Source organism: Podarcis tiliguerta, assembly GCF_965153285.1.
Source record: "Podarcis tiliguerta genome assembly, chromosome: W".
Lineage (NCBI taxonomy): Eukaryota > Metazoa > Chordata > Lepidosauria > Squamata > Lacertidae > Podarcis > Podarcis tiliguerta.
In genome coordinates this window covers 4980237-4997234 of record NC_139552.1, presented here as the reverse complement: position 1 = coordinate 4997234, position 16998 = coordinate 4980237, and the positions used below count along the sequence as shown (strand labels likewise).

Here is a 16998-nt window from a genome sequence, read left to right as displayed (position 1 = left end):
GTCATGATGGGAAACATGCAGTTTCTCCTCCGCAGCTATCTTGAGCATCAGTCGAATGCTCTCATATTTGATGGTGGGTGAGTAGGTCTCGTGGTAATCCTGTCCTGGTACCTGTGAAAAACCTCTGGCAACCAATCTGGCTTTGTGTCTGACAACCTTGCCATTCTGGTCTGTCTTGGCCTTGAAGACCCATTTGCTGCCAACCAGTCTCATTCCTGGGACTACCGGTACCAATTCCCAAGTTTGGTTCCTGTTCAAGGAATCAACTTCAGCCTTCATGGCATTAAGCCAAGGCTCAGCATCTTTAGAGGTTAACTCCTGAACCTCTTTGAAGCTTGAAGGTTCCCACACCTTCTCTGAGCTACTAAGAACAGCAGTTGCTGTCTTAGCAAACTCATCAGCAAATCTCTTTGGAGGTCTGCCTTTGGTCGCCCTTTCAGATCTGTGTACTAGGCGCAAGTCTTCTGGACTCATCTCCTCCTTCTTAGGAGAAAAACGGCCAATGGTGAACAGTGGTTCTTCCAGTTCATTGTCAGACGCATCAGATGGTCTGACTGAGGCCTTTGCGCTCTTGTAGTCTGCTGTGTCATCACTGTCACTGACACCAGCAGCAGCGCCGCCCACTGAACTGGAATCCGAACTCTGATGATCATCATCATCCTCATCATCATCATCAGCTTCCTCAGCTTCCTTAGCATCACCTGCTTTTTGCACATCACCTTCATCCTCATCTGGGTAACTCTGGAAAATTCCCACATTTCCCCCCCACTTAGGATTGTACTCAACACTCCTTGTGAACTTAATGGACTTAGAGTCAGTCATCCATACCCTGTATGCTCCTTTGTCGTACCCCATGAACAAACCATGTGCCCCACGCTTCCCAAGCTTGTTGCTTTGTGGGGTGTGTACCCACATGTCAGAACCAAAGATTCTCATGTGCTTGACATTTGGTTTCTTACCAAACATCTTCTCGTAGGGAGTACAACCAATAGGTGATGACAATCTCCGATTAAAAGTGTAAACATACGTCGACAGAGACTCCCCCCAAAACTTCTCAGGGAGATTGGCATCATGCAACAAGGTTTTCATGCCTTGAAGCAATGTTTGCTTTGCTTGCTCACAAACCTCCCATGGGGATCCAGGACTTGAGAGGCTATGCTGAATTCCCTTCTCAGTCAGGAAAGCTTCAAACTGCTGAGAAGTGAATTGCCCGCCTCGATCAGTAAACAAACAGCCGATGCGTTTACTGTGAACATTTTCCAACCAAGCACAGAATGCCTTGAACCTTGGAAACGCTTGCGATTTCTGCTCAAGCATAAACACATGAATGTACCTGGAAAAGGAATCAATTAGAACCATGAAGTACCTTGCTCCACCCAAAGAGGGCGCAAGTGGACCAACCAGGTCTGCGTGAACAAGCTGGTAGGGTTTGGAAGCCTGCCTGCTAGATTCCTTGCCTTTTGGAGCAACCTTCACCTTGTTCTCTGCACAAGATACACATTTCATGTGAAACTTACAAGGTTTGATGTTCAAACCCTCAACCAATTCCGGCATCTTGGCCAGCGCCTGCCAAGACATGTGACAAAATCTTCTGTGTGCTTCATGAACACATCCTGCATGAAGAACCTTGTTAGTCTGTGCAACACAACAAGAATCAACATTTGACACAGCAACATTGTCATCATAAGTTATACAGACCAAGCCATCCATAAACTTTGCATGCAAAATGTCCTCTTTGCCTTTCCTGATGACACAGACGTTCCTCTTGAAGGAAACCTCAAAACCACGCCCAATCAGCTGCGGGACACTGAGCAAATTGTTCACAGCAGCTGGAACATAAAGTACATTTCTGATGGTAGTATGCAGACTTGCAAGTTTCACAGTCCCTTCTCCTGCAATCCGCAACGTCCTTCCGTCAGCCAGGTGGACCTCACCATCTTGAGGTGTGAAGGAGATGAACAGATGCTTATCTCTTGTGAGATGGCGGCTGGCACCAGAGTCAACAATAAATCTGGGCTGGGCCTTTGGAGCAGCTTTTCTGGCAAACAAAACCTTGTTTTCCACCAGCGTGGGCTTAAACTGCTTGCCCCCCTGCTCCTGGCCACCAGACTTGCCTTTAGCCTTTGGTGAAGCAGTGCCAGCAAACAAAGCCTTGTTTTCCACTGGCGTGGGCTCTTCACCCCCCTTCTGCTTCTGGCCATCTGCAGGCATCTGTCTCTGTTTACCTCTGGCCTTCCGGCCTTTGCAGAGGCGATGACCTTGGTTCCCACGAGAAACCGAGCTCTCATCTGCCGACTCCTTGGCTCCCCCTGGAGGCTGGAATGCTGCTTGGGATGACACCACAGTCAGCTCCCCCTGCAGCTTGCAACCGGTGCCCACGGCATCCCTGCATCCACTTGCATTCCGGGAAACAGCCAGGACCTCCGATGCAGTCAAACTCTGGGCTGGGTTGACTGGTAGATGGGCCAGCTTCAAAGCATTCCACATCCCACGAGCAGTGGTGTTGCCAGCTAGTGTGGCAATTTCCTCCAGAGAGACGGACAAGACTATTATGTCAATGGCCCTTGAATCTTGACACTTCCATCTCTCTGTCAGAGGAACTGGAGGGGCCTCACTCACAGTATGCCACACTCCAAACTGACGCAGCAAACCCTGACACCACTCAGCCCATGCCTCATAATTTTGCCGATTTAGCTTTGGGCACTCAGCTTCAGAAGCAGCTTGAGAAGCTTGGAAAGACTCCATCCCAGGAAAATACAAAAGATATTTGGAACAGAAAACCCCAAGATGGAACTCTCCACTAGAAGCAATCGCTGTTAAAAAAAAGCAACAACATCAAAGAGAACTGGATAACGTATAATACAATATTAAGGGGGGAGGAGGAGGGTCAACTAATATTGATAAGTGTTATGGTTCTAGGGATTGCGTGTGCGTAAATTGCCTTCACTTGTGGTGGTCTGGCATAGCTGAACCCTTCTTGACAGAGCAGCCTCTATCTCGTGGCTGCCTCAGTCGCTGGCAGAATCCGTCAGTGGGCGTTTCTTAAACCTTCTCCAGCATAAGAACTCTTTTACTCCCAGTCTCCTCCCTCTCTCCCTACGTGACAACTTTCTACGCAATGTGGGAGCTGGCAAGGGAGTACTGGTTCCTTCTCCGCTTGTCTCTTGTGCAGAGTCTTGGAGCCACCTCTCCGCTTCCTCCATCTCCTCCCCTTCTCCACTGGTGCTAGGCTGATTTCCTTCCCCAGCTTGCGGGCTACCCCTCCTTCTGCTGGAAGCTTCTCTGCCATCATCCTGGAGCCTTCTCAGCTCCTCCTCCTCCTCCGATGGCAGTTCCCTGACATCCACCTCCCCCCCAGGACCCCCTCCACCCCCGTCCCGGCCCTTTGACCTACCCTCGTCACTATTCTCGGCCGACGATGCGGGGAATCCCCAAAAGGAGCTGTCGTCATCCCCCGATGATTCAAACCCTGCTTCCCACCCACCTCTGCACCTCTCTGTGGGTGGAACCCCCCAGTTAGCTTCTTCTTCTTCGGACACCCCCCCTCCCTCCTCCCCGGAGGCCGGGAAGCCGACGAAGTCCTCCTCGTCGTCGGTGGTGCCAAACTCCTCCTCCCAGAACCTCACTGGCGGTTTGGGTTTCCTCGGGAACAGGTGGTGGAACTCTTCCACAAGGTACTCATCCTCGACTGCCTCTGCCGGGACCCACGTGTTCTCTGACTCGGGTTCCCCTTCCCAGGCTACCAAATACTCCACCTGGCGGCCTCGCCACCTGGAATCGAGTATTTCCATTGCTCGCATTTGGTGTTCCCTTTCCTCCACCTGCGGGTGGTTGGTGCTCCTTCCCCTCTGCCCTGGAAACTCCCGCCCCTCCCTGTACAGCGAGAGTAGAGACCTATGGAACACAGGGTGTATTTTCATGCTGTTGGGCAGTTTGAGTTTGAATGCCACCGGGTTCACCTGCTGTGTTACCTCGAAAGGCCCCAGTCTCCTTGGTTGCAATTTTTTGCATCCTCCCTTTAGGGGTAACCCTTTGGTTGACAGCCACACCCGGTCTCCCACCCGTATGGTTTCGCCTTCCCTGCGGTGCTTATCGGCTTGCCTTTTGTACACCTCCTTCGCCCGCTCCAAATTCCACCTGAGTTGTTGATGCAAGGCCTCCATTTCTTCCACGAACTGTTCCGCCGCTGGTACACTCCATCCTTCCTCCCCCCTCCCTGGGAAGGCCCTGGGGTGGCACCCATAGTTGGCCATGAATGGGCTCATACCCGTGGATACATGCTCGGCGTTGTTATATGCAAACTCCGCCAGCGCCAACTTCTCTACCCAATCGTTCTCCCTTTCCCCTACGTAGCACCGCAGGTATTGTTGGAGGATCCCGTTTGCTCTTTCTGCCTGCCCGTTGGTTTCTGGGTGTCGTGCCGTCGAGAACCCCACCTCGACCTGCAACAAGCTCATGAGCTTCCTCCAGAACTGGGAAGTAAATTGTTTCCCGCGATCGGAGATGACCCTCGTGGGAGCGCCATGCAGTCTGAAGACATGCTCCACAAAAAACTTGGCCGTTTCCTCTGCTGTTACTGCGTGGGAGCAGGCTATGAAATGGCACATCTTGGTCAGGAGATCGACTACCACCATGACTGCTGTTTCCCCCCTGGACTTGGGCAAATCCGTCATGAAATCAATGGACACCACCTCCCAGGGTTTTCCCGGTGTGGGTAAGGGTTCCAGTAACCCCGCCGGAGCCGGCCTCTCTCCCTTGGCCCTTTGACAGCGGTCGCACCCCCGCACATATTCCCGTACGTCTTCCCTTACCCTTGGCCACCAGAAGTCCCGGGTGACCAGCAGCATGGTCTTGTGCTGTCCAAAATGACCCGCCGTGGGGTTGTCATGGAGTTGCTTGAGCACCCTTCCCCTTAGGTTTTCCCCTGGAACATACAGTGCCCCCCTGTAATACAACAACCCTCCCTTTTCTTCAAACCCCCCTGGGTTCTCCCTTCCTTCTCGGAGTTCTCCGATTTTTGTTTGGGCGAACTCGTCATTTCGAGTGAGTTCCCCCAGCTCCCTTTTACCCACCAACGCTCCCCTGCACACCCACCGGTCCTCGGGGATGACATGTCGTATCTCAGGGGGTCCCTCTGTGTCCATGTACTCCGGCTTACGGGAGAGCGCATCTGCTCGTATGTTTTCCTTTCCCGGTATGTACCGAATTTCAAAGGAAAACTTGGAGAATTCCTGCGCCCATCGAATCTGTCTCTGGTTGAGTACTCGCGCTGCCCTCCAGTATTCTAAGTTCTTGTGGTCAGTGCAGACCTGAATCTTGTGTTGCGCCCCTATCAATAGATGTCTCCACCGTCGGAACGCCGCATAGATCGCCAGCAGTTCTCGGTCATATACGGTATAGTTCTGCTCTGATTTGCTCAACTTCCTTGAGAAAAATGCACACGGTCTCCACTCCTCTTCGGCCCCTCCCCTTAAGAGAAGGACCGCTCCAATGGCTCGGTCGGACACGTCGGTTTCCAATCTCATGGGCTTTGTTAGGTCCACATGCAGAAGCTGCTCCTCCGAGGCGAATGCCTCCTTCAGCCTTTCAAAGGACCGCTGGGCGCTTTCTGTCCAGACGAATTTCTTCTTGCTGCTGAGGCAATCGGTGATTGGCGCTGTCAGGTGGGCGAAGTTCTTGATGAACTTCCTGTAGAAGTTACTGAACCCCAGGAACCTCTGCACGTCTTTCCGGGTTTTGGGTGCCTTCCACTCTAGCACCGCCTGCACCTTGCTCGGGTCCATGGCCAGCCCCTTGTCCGACAACCGGTACCCCAGAAATTCGACTTCTCTGGCATGGAACTGGCACTTTTCCAGCTTAACCCACAGCTGATGCTTATGCAGTCTCTTTAGCACTTCCCGGACGTCCCTGACATGTTGCTCCTCATTGTCCGAATAGATTAAAACGTCATCCAGGAAAGCCACACAGTTCTTGAACAGCAGGGGACCCAGCACGTGGTGCATAAACGCTTGAAAGCAGGCGGAGCCTGATTGTAATCCAAAAGGCATAACTAAGTACTCAAACGCCCCCAGGGGGGTGAACATGGTGGTTTTCCATTCGTCCCCTATTCTAATCAGATTGTACGCTCCCCGGAGATCCAGTTTGGTAAAAAAATTTCCCCGCCTCACTTGCGTTAAAATGTCATCAATCCTAGGCATGGGGAAGGTCACTGGTTCAGACACCAAGTTTAGGGCCCTATAATCACAAACGAGTCTGGGTTGTTTTGTCTCCTTTTTGTCCACAAAGAACACGGGACTGCCCCCCACCGCCTTTGATTCTCTTATGAACCCTCTCTTCAGATTCTTGTCAATAAACTGCCTCAACTCCTCCATCTCCTTGTCAGACATGGCATACAATTTCCCCGTTGGTAATTGCGCCCCAGGCACCAGGTTGATTTGGCAGTCAAAGGGCCGGTGGGGGGGGGGGTAGTTTGTCCGCCTCTTTCTCGCTGAATACCTCCCTTAGGTCAGCATATTGTCTTGGCACCTCCCCTTTTGTTCCCACTGCCAGCCCAGCCACCCTGGCCACCGTCATTCGGGGTTTTTCTCCCCCCAAACAGTGCTCCAAGCAGTACGTAGATCCAAAAGTGACTGACTGCTGGTGCCAAGACACTACTGGGTCATGCAGGGCTAGCCAGCTCATTCCCAGTATGATTGGAGATCCCGCTAGCGTGGCCACATGGAAGGCAATGGTTTCTGTGTGCTTGGACACCCTCATTCGCATTGGGGGGGTCTGGTGTGTCACTTCACCTCCCAGAAGCTCCCTCCCATCTATGGTGCTCACTTGCAAGGGAACGTCCAAAGGTAATAAATGGAGTTGGTGCTCTAGGGCAAAATCCCTGCTGAAGAAGTTGCAGGAGCTGCCTGAATCCAGCAACCCATCCACCTTGACTGGGTACCCGTTTGGGAGTTCTAGTACCACTTCAACGGCTATGGCTGCTCTGGGGGGCTCAGGTTGGGGAACTTTTATTGGTCGTTTGCCTGGCTGTTCTCTTTTTTGCTGGGCAGCCAGGCTCTTCCGTTTCCCGGCATCTGCTCAGGCTCTGGCTGTTCCTCCCCACTGCCAGCAGTTCCAGCCATTCCTGGCCACGCCCTCCTCTGAGGACAGACCCGGGCAAAGTGCCCTGGCTGCTGGCAAAGAAAGCATTTTTTCCCCGCCTTCCAATCTCTCTTCCGACCTTCCCTGGGCTTCAAAATGCTGCTGGCCCTCCCCCCGTCCACTTCCATCGGTTCCCCAGGCTGGGAAAACTCTCCTGGTATGTCAGGAATGCGGTAGTCAAGGCAACGTTCCCCTCCCTTTCCCTCGCGCTTCTCCTGAGCGAGCGTTTCCTGACGAACTCCAATGGCAAGCAGAGCTTTGGTTAGTTGATCCATGTTCTGGGGACGGGGTGCCCTTGACAGTTCGTCCCTGACGCTGCCCGAGAGGCCCTCCTCAAACAGCATTTGAACAGGCTCCGCCTCCAGCGACCACCCCAGACGGTGAATTAAAATAGCAAAATGTGACCAATATTCCCGGACTGATTGGTTCCCCTGCTTGCATTTCATCAGCTCTCTCCTAGTCACGCTTTGTGCTATTTCATTTGAATACATAGCATCCATTGCTTGGAAGAACTTCCTGAGATCCTTCAGGGCAGCATTCTGCATGGCCATAAGGGGCCTAATCCAGTCTCAAGCCCCGCCCTGAAGGTGCCCCACCACGTAAGCGACCCTCTCCGAGTCGTCTGCAAAATCAGCATGCTGCAGATCTAGGGCATATTCTATTTCTGTTCTGAACGCATTATAGTCCTGGGGGTCCCCCCCAAATTTCTGCACCAACCCAGGTACCTTCCTGGCGATGGGGGTGGGTCTGACCTGTGCATCCTGAGCGCGCCTTTCATCCAGCCTCGCCGTTAGGAGAGCTACATGCTGTTCCAAGTCTCGGTTTCTCTCTACCAGACTCTGTCCTCCAGCTGCGCCCTCTGGGGCTCCCTTGGTCACGCTCATGCTGTGTCTCCTCCACGCGGTGCACAAGCAACGTAAGAGACTGACGGATTGCTGTTATGGTTCTAGGGATTGCTTGTGCGTAAATTGCCTTCACTCGTGGGGGTCTGGCATAGCTGAACCCTTCTTGACAGAGCAGCCTCAATCTCGTGGCTGCCTCAGTCGCTGGCAGAATCCGTCAGTGGGCGTTTCTTAAACCTTCTCCAGCATAAGAATAAGTTATGAGAAAATAAAAGATCACTTTTCTAGTTGGCTAGATTACTTCCGGGTGAATGAAGTGTTCAGACAGGATAAGCAGATAGGTTTTGAAAAGGAGCCTTCAAGATTTGAAAGAGAACTACTGAATAGTAAAACCAAAATAATCGCAAAAATGTATAGACTTCTTTTAGACTACGAAGTAATGGATGAGGAGGTTAAGGCTTCAATGATAAAGTGGGCCCAAGATGTGGGCCGTCCAATTATGCTAAAAGATGGGGAGAACTGATGGGATGTAAATTTGAAATTTACAGCCAGCTATAAGATAAGAGAGAACATGATGAAAATGGCTCATAGGTGGTACCTCACTCCTTCCAGATGATCAAGAATGTATAAAAATTTGGCGAATGCTTGTTGGAGATGTGGAGGAAATAACGGTGACATGAGCCACATGTGGTGGACGTGTGAAAAGATTAAGATTGGGGGGGGGGAATATGTTGTTGTTTTGTTGTTGTTTAGTCGTTCAGTCGTGTCCGACTCTTCGTGACCCCATGGACCAGAGCACTCCAGGCACTCCTGTCTTCCACTGCCACCCGCAGTTTGGTCAGATTCATGTTTGTAGCTTCGAGAACACTGTCTAACCATCTCGTCCTCTGTCGTCCCCTTCTCCTTGTGCCCTCCATCTTTCCCAACATCAGGGTCTTTTCCAGTGAGTCTTCTCTTCTCATGAGGTGGCCAAAGTATTGGAGCCTCAGCTTCACGATCTGTCCTTCCAGTGAGCACTCAGGGCTGATTTCCTTAAGAATGGATGCGTTTGACCTTCTTGCAGTCCATGGGACTCTCAAGAGTCTCCTCCAGCACCATAATTCAAAAGCGTAAATTCTTCGGCGATCAGCCTTCTTTATGGTCCAGCTCTCACTTCCATACATCACTACTGGGAAAACCATAGCTTTTACTATACGGACCTTTGTTGGCAAGGTGATGTCTCTACTTTTTAGAATGCTATCTAAATGCTATCTAGGTTTGCCATTGCTTTCCTCCCTAGAAGCAGGCGTCTCTTAATTTCGTGGCTGCTGTCACCATCTGCAGTGATCATGGAACCCAAGAAAGTAAAATCTCTCACTGCTTCCATATAACACTCCCCTGTTGTTTCAGTTCCACCCTTGGAACTACCCGCCACTGGTTTCCCCAGTGTACCTCTCTGGTTGTCTGACTTCCAAGGAATGAGTGCATCTGCATTTCCTTGGCTAGGGAATGTAGTGTTACGCTTAGCAACTCCCTGTTGTGTCTCTGTCTCTGACTTAGACACAGCTTTAACCTGTCTTGAGTTGTTAACAATAGTAACACATGCTACAGCTGAGTTAGCAAACTCTTTTGAGTACCTCTTGGGTGGTACTCCCTTTGTCACTCTCTCGGACCTGCGTAAGAGGTGCTGATCCTCTCTGCTCACTGGTTCAGTCTCAGGACTCTTTGGAGAACCAGTTCCAATAGTAAACAGTGGTTCATCCTCCACCTGTGAAGGTCTAGCCATTGTGTGAGATTTCCTCTCAATGACTGTGTCAACTGAGCTCTTCGAGCTATCACTATCACTCTCAGTACCACTGTAATCAGTAAAATCATCATCATCATCTGAACTGTCCTCAGTGGGACATGTGTGAACAATTACTCTCTCCTGTTCAGGAGCACTCTCTAGAAATTTTGTGAGAATCACCTGACCAGATTCAGACAAAATTACTCTGTAGAGACCCTTTTCATAACCCACAAAAATGCCTCTGGCATTCTTCACCCCATCTGGAGTTTCCGTTCTGATTTGAGATCCAAAAACCTTAAAATGCGCGACAGAAGGTTTTCTGTGGAACAGCTTTTCAAAAGGAGAACATTCCATACCTTTGGAAACCTTTCTCACCCAACAGTAACAATAACATGATAGAGATTCCGCCCAAAACTCATGTGGCAAATGTGAACTCAGCAATTGCGCCTGCATGCCATTTTGCAATTCTTTGTTCACTTGTACACAGACACTTTTGTTCCATGCATCTGCTGAAACAGCAATCTTGTGCCTTATTCCTTTCTTATGCAGGAAATCCTGAAAATCCTGTAAAAGAAAAACTGGCTTTTCATCTGTGAAAAGACAATCAATGTTAGCATCATGCATATTCTTAACCTTCTCACAAAACTCTTTAAACCTTTCTAAGGCTTCTTGTGGTTTGTTCAACATGAATAACCACACGTAATGAGAGAAATGATCCACACACACAAGATAATATCTTGCATTGCCTCTAGAAGGTGCTAGAGGACCAATCACATCAGCATACACTCGCTGAAAAGCTTTGGTTACTCTCGTAGTCTTCTTGACGTTTCCTTTCTTCATACCTACAAGAGAAATCATGTTAGACTCAGATGCATTACATTTTATGCAATCACTTTCATCAAAAGTCAACAAATACAGTCCATCTTTCTCTCTGGCAGAAAGATACAGTTCTCCATCTTTGAAGATTTTGCAGCTTTCTTCATCATAGGACAATTTCAGTCCTTTCTTTGTGATCTGCGACACACTCAGCAGATTGTACTTTAAATCAGGAACCAAGTACACATTGTTTATAGTCAAGTTCAGACTTTTAAGATACACAGTCCCAAACCCAATCGCTTTCAGCTCCTGGCCATTGGCCAGTTTCACAGTGAAGCTTTGCTTCTTAAACGTTGAAAACAGTTCTCGGCGCGACGTCATGTGTTGCGTGCAACCCGTGTCAATAACAAAAGCGTTCTCCGCTGAAAACTCGACTTTTGTTGACAGCAATGCTTTTCCAGGTTTCATCTGGGACTTGGTACGACTTTTGCCTGACGCTTCAGGCTTTGCAGAGCTCCCCTTAGCTCCTATCTGTTGACGTGGCTTCTTACAGTTCCGCTGAAGATGCCCAGTCTGTCCACATTTGAAACAACGGACAACGTTCAAAGCAACAGCCTGTTCTTCTCTTGCAATAGCATTGGGGGTGTCAGTTCCGAGCTTCTCTCCCCCTGTCTTTGACATCTATTGCGGCAAGTCTGTCTCTCTCTTGATGTATTCTACGCAGCGTTTCCCAAATCTCACGCGCGTATTCCAAATCCTGAACATGCACGAGTTGATCATCTGAGACACACAGAATTATGGCCGTCCTGGCTCTGACATTCTGTGAATTCCAACCTGGCGTCGGTGCAGCAGGGATGGGGTTCTCAATCACCCTAAAAATCCTCTGATTCTGTAGCAGGGCCTTCATCTTTACTGACCATGAGGCATAATTGTCATTAGTCAGTGAAGGTGGGTAAGGTAAGCCTCCCCCCTTCTTGGTATCCATTTTGAATCCAAGCATCAGCTCTCACTCTTGAGCCTTGTTAAATCCAAGAGTCTTTTGGCAGCTAAACACAGGCAGCTCTGGAAAGTCCCTTCCAAGAGTAGTGAGATAAGTCAAAACAAACGCTGGAATGTTTACCCAGTATTTTTCCAGCCTCTTCACAGTCCCAGCCTCTTCCCTATTGGCCAGTAGATTTCCACTTCCTTTTCAAGCTAACTATCTCCGAAGTAGCTGAAAAGATTGACGTCTTGTTGCTTAGCAACTGGACATTCCAAGCTTGAACAACAAGCTTCTTATCTTGGCCCTGGTATGCGAAGAATGTGGCTCTCTCACGGTGCCGTTTCTAATCCAAGAAACAGCTCTTGTGAACCAGAGAATCTTCAATCTGCGTTCACCCTTTTAGCCCATAAATCAGCATACCTTGGGGGTTCCGTTGCTCGTTAGCTTATCAGCAAAACTGATTGCTCCGGTGCTCTGCCGGTCTTGCAGGTTCCATCCGCCCGCTACCATATCTTCCCTTATCTTTTTGCAGAGGATGAAGTTACGATCCACCAACCTCTCTCGCAGCTTTCATGGAATGAAACCATCGGCTCTTGCTACCAGATGTTGGATTCCAAGCCTTTATCAGCAGAAAATGGCAACTCTCCCAGGCACCCGGCTTGGAGTCCTGTTGACCTCCCGGTCTGCTCTCCCGGCAGGGACCAGGCAGAGGTCGCGATAGGCGATCCTTCTCAGCGTGAGAAGAACACACCACTCTTTCCTGCCCCCCCCCGGCAGGGGAAAGAGATAAGACAGAAACGTATTTACATGGCTTTTATTTCTGTCTGCAGTGATACAGAAAACATGTCTGCTCTCATCAGACTCCAGCAGACGACTGAACAAGCACTTCCTGTGCAGCTCATATTACACTCTGAGCTAATTCCGGTGCTGTCTGTTTCCCACAGACACTCCCAACATCACATGACTTTTCCAAGCAATCAGCTTGCAGCATCATTGCTTCAATATCGTAAAAACATTTGTCCCACCCCAGAAAGAAAATAACAACAACAAACTACGTTTGAGGTGCAACAGAGACACAGCCAGAGACAGAGCGAGACCCTGAATCAGTGCCATAACGAAGCCCTCATTCAGAACCAGAGCCTGAAAAAGAGCCACAGCCCGAACCAGAGCAACAGCCACAGCCTAGAGCCACAGCCTGAGTCTGCAACAGTACTTGATACAGTGCCGGAGCCTGAAACAGAGACACAGCCTCAATCAGAGCCTGAAACAGAGGCAGAGCCACAGCCACAGCCTGAATCTGAAACAGTCCTTGATAGAGTGCCAGAGCCAGAGCCAGAGCGAGACCCTGAATCAGCGTCAGAGTGAGACCATGAATCAAAGCCAGAGCCAGAGCCTCATTCAGAGCCAGAGCTGAAAGAAAGCCAGAGCCTCATTCAGAGCCAGAGCTGAAAGAAAGCCAGAGCCAGAGCCAGAGCCAGAGCCAGAGCCAGAGCCAGAGCCAGAGCCAGAGGAAGAGCCAGAGCCAGAGCCAGAGCCAGAGCCAGAGCCAGAGCCAGAGCCAGAGCCAGAGCCAGAGCCAGAGACAGAAATAGGGCTTGATACAGGGCCGGAGCAGAAAACATAGCTGCAGCCACAGCCTAGAGCCACAGCCTGAGTCTGTAACAGTACTTGATACAGTGCCGGAGCTGGAGCCAGACCCAGAGACAGAGACAGAGACAGAGCCAGGCCGGAGTCAGAGACACAGCCAGAGCCAGAACAAAACCCTAATTCAGAACCAGAGCCTGAAACAGAGACAGACCCTGAAACAGAACCTGAGCCTGGTTATTAGCATGGCAATTAAAGAAGGGAGAGGCAGAAAGGCTTATAAATAGAGTTAAGTGCGAAGGCAAAATAATAAACAACCCTAAAGAAATAGAGAAACGATTTCTCGAATTCTTTAGAGAAATCTATAAGGAAGGAAATGAAACAACAGAAGAAGTTAAAGAACATTTAGAACAGAACTGTCTTCCGAAACTTACTAAAGAACAAAAAGAACTGTTGAATGCCCCTATTACATCGTACGAAATTCAAAGAGCAATTAAGGAAGCAAAGATAGGAAAGCCACCAGGGCCAGACGGCCTACCGGCAAAATATTATAAAAAAATTGAGGACTTACTGTCTGACCCATTAAGAAGTATCAAGAACAACATCTTAAAAGACGGAACCATGCCGGATTCGTGGAAAGACAGCCTTATTGCATTAATTCCAAAACAGGGGACGGACAATCTACTTATTAACAACTATAGGCCTATCGCACTTCTAAATAACGATTAGAAATTATATGCAAATATTTTAGCCGAAAGATCAAAAAAAGTCTTCCAGATGATGATACACAATGACCAAGCTGGCTTTTTGCCCGGGAGGCACATTTATAGCGACACTAGAAACATTATAAACTTATTAGCGTATTTAGACTTAAGAATAGAAAAGAAGGCAGTCTTAATAGCTATAGATGCAGAAAAAGCTTTCGACAGGGTATCCTGGAAATTTATGAAAGGTCTATTATACCATATGGATTTTGGTATACAGTATATAAAAGGGATTGAAGCAATAGAATCAAAACAAAAAGCTAAAATCATAATCAATGGAAATTTATCACAGGAGTGTGAAATCAGTAAAAGGGTCAGACAAGGTTGCCCACTACCCCCCTTAATTTTCATATTAACATTGGAAGTTTTATGTAAACAAATTAGGGAAGAAAAAGAAATAAAAGGGATTATGCTGGGAAATAAAAGTTACAAAATGAGGGCATTTGCTGACGATTTAATTATAACTACGGAGCAACCAAAACAGAGTTTAAGAAAGGCGTTGGAAATAATATATGGCTACGGTAAAGTTGCGGGGTTCAAAATGAATTTAAACAAGACAAAACTATTAGTTAAAACTATGTCGCCAGATGAAAAAGCAGAATTAGAACAAATAATACACATTGAAATCTACCCCAAAATCAAGTATTTAGGATTATGGATAACACCAAAGAATATTAACTTATATGAAGATAAGTATACCAATTGTTGGAAAGATATCATAAGACAGTTGGAGACATGGGCAAGGTTAAATTTATCATTCCTGGGCCGTATTTCGGTAATTAAAATGATAGTTTTACCGAAGCTACTCTTTCTATTCCAAACGATTCCAGTTACAGGAAAGACCAGCAGTTTCAACAAGTGGCAAAAAGAAATTTCTAAATTTTTGTGGAAGGGTAAAAGACCAAGAGTAAAGCATAAGATATTAATAGATACTGTAGAAAGAGGTGGCTACGGGTTACCGGATTTGAAGCTATATTACAAAGCCTCATGTCTTCTCTGGTTGAAAGATTGGTATTTATTAAAAAATTGGGATATTTTAGATCTAGAAGGTCATGACACCCGTTTTGGGTGGCATGGCCATCTTAATTATGGGAAAATAAAGACGCATAGAAGTTTTTCAAATCATAAAATAAGAAATGCTATATATAAGGTATGGGGAAAATACAAAAGATATTTGGAACAGAAAAGCCCAAGATGGAACTCTCCACTAGAAGCAATCGCTGTTAAAAAAAGCAACAACATCAAAGAGAACTGGATAACGTATAACACAATATTAAGGGGGGAGGAGGAGGGTCAACTAATATTGATAAGTTATGAGAAAATAAAAGATCACTTTTCTAGTTGGCTAGATTACTTCCGGGTGAATGAAGTGTTCAGACAGGATAAGCAGATAGGTTTTGAAAAGGAGCCTTCTAGATTTGAAAGAGAACTACTGAATAGTAAAACCAAAATAATCGCAAAAATGTATAGACTTCTTTTAGACTACGAAGTAATGGATGAGGAGGTTAAGGCTTCAATGATAAAGTGGGCCCAAGATGTGGGCCGTCCAATTATGCTAAAAGATGGGGAGAACTGATGGGATGTAAATTTGAAATTTACAGCCAGCAATAAGATAAGAGAGAACATGATGAAAATGGCTCATAGGTGGTACCTCACTCCTTCCAGATGATCAAGAATGTATAAAAATTTGGCGAATGCTTGTTGGAGATGTGGAGGAAATAACGGTGACATGAGCCACATGTGGTGGACGTGTGAAAAGATTAAGATTTGGGGGGGGGGAATATACGATGAATTAAAAAAGATGATGGGGATAACTTTTACGGAAAAAACGGAGGCATTTCTATGAAGTATTTTAGATAAAGAGATCCCAAAAAATCTAAGAGAGCTATTCTTGTATGCAACCGCAGCAGCTCGTATACTTGTGGCCAAGGGATGGAAAGATCACGAGGCTCCAAAAATAACAGATTGGCAAATCAAATTACAGGAATTGGTGGAGACGGCTCAATTGACTAGCAAACTCAGAGGAATCTCAAAGCAAAAATTTGCAGAAAAATGGGATGGTTATACAAGATATGTTCAAAAATACAATAATAGTTTTGACTCCGTGCTAGCATTCGAGTGATAAAGGAACTAAAAGGAGGTGGACGACAATTAAGGTTTATTATGTTTTCAGAATGTATTGGAACATTTATATAGAAAGGATTACTGTTTTGTGTACATTCCATTGTAAGAATGGAAACAGAGCCAGAGCCACAGCCTAAGTCTGAAACAGTCCTTGATAGAGTGCCAGAGCCAGAGCCAGAGCGAGACCCTGAATCAGTGCCAGAACCAAGCCCTCATTCAGAACCAGAGCCTGAGAAAGAGCCAGAACCAGAACCAGAGCAACAGCCACAGCCTGAGTCTGAAACAGCCCTTGATAGAGAGCCAGAATCAGAGAATCAGAATCAGAGTCAGAACCAGATCTTCGGTAAAGACGTGGTCTGGTTTTAGCGCAACTGCTCCTCCCACCCGCGATAACAGAGATTGGGTGTTCCAATACACCCCCCCGTAGGGAACCTGCCCCAGCCATTCTGTTGGCTGAGGCCCCCTCCCAGGCAGCCCTGACCCTTTCCCCTTAAAAAGCAAAATACAAAGTATACAATAACCTAAAAAAATAGTAAAAGATAAACAAAGCAAGAAACAATTATGCTAAACTTAAAATAATCTCCGCCCCAACTAAACATTTGTCCCACCCCAGAAAGAAAATAACAACTACATTTGAGGTGCAACAGAGACACAGCCAGAGACAGAGCGAGACCCTGAATCAGTGCCATAACGAAGCCCTCATTCAGAGCCAGAGCCTGAAAAAGAGCCACAGCCCGAACCAGAGCAACAGCCACAGCCTAGAGCCACAGCCTGAGTCTGCAACAGTACTTGATACAGTGCCGGAGCCTGAAACAGAGACACAGCCTCAATCAGAGCCTGAAACAGAGGCAGAGCAACAGCCACAGCCTGAGTCTGAAACAGCCCTTGATAGAGAGCCAGAATCAGAGAATCAGAATCAGAGTCAGAACCAGATCTTCGGTAAAGACGTGGTCTGGTCTTAGCGCAACTGCTCCTCCCACCCGC

General features: G+C 47.8%; 1 protein-coding gene across 1 annotated transcript in view; it reads right to left on the bottom strand.

Annotated features, from left to right (window-relative positions):
• Positions 1-1009: 1009 nt before the first annotated feature.
• Positions 1010-16998, bottom strand: part of LOC310668784 (uncharacterized protein) — a gene marked incomplete at its 3' end in the record, with an annotated part of 816304 nt that continues 800315 nt past the window's right edge. Inside the window, exons 2-3 of the mRNA XM_083422113.1 lie at positions 1611-2151; positions 1010-1050 (exon numbers count right to left, since the gene is read on the bottom strand). Of these exons, the coding sequence (XP_083278239.1) occupies positions 1010-1050; positions 1611-2151 (582 nt within the window). The remainder of the gene's footprint in view (positions 1051-1610; positions 2152-16998) is intronic.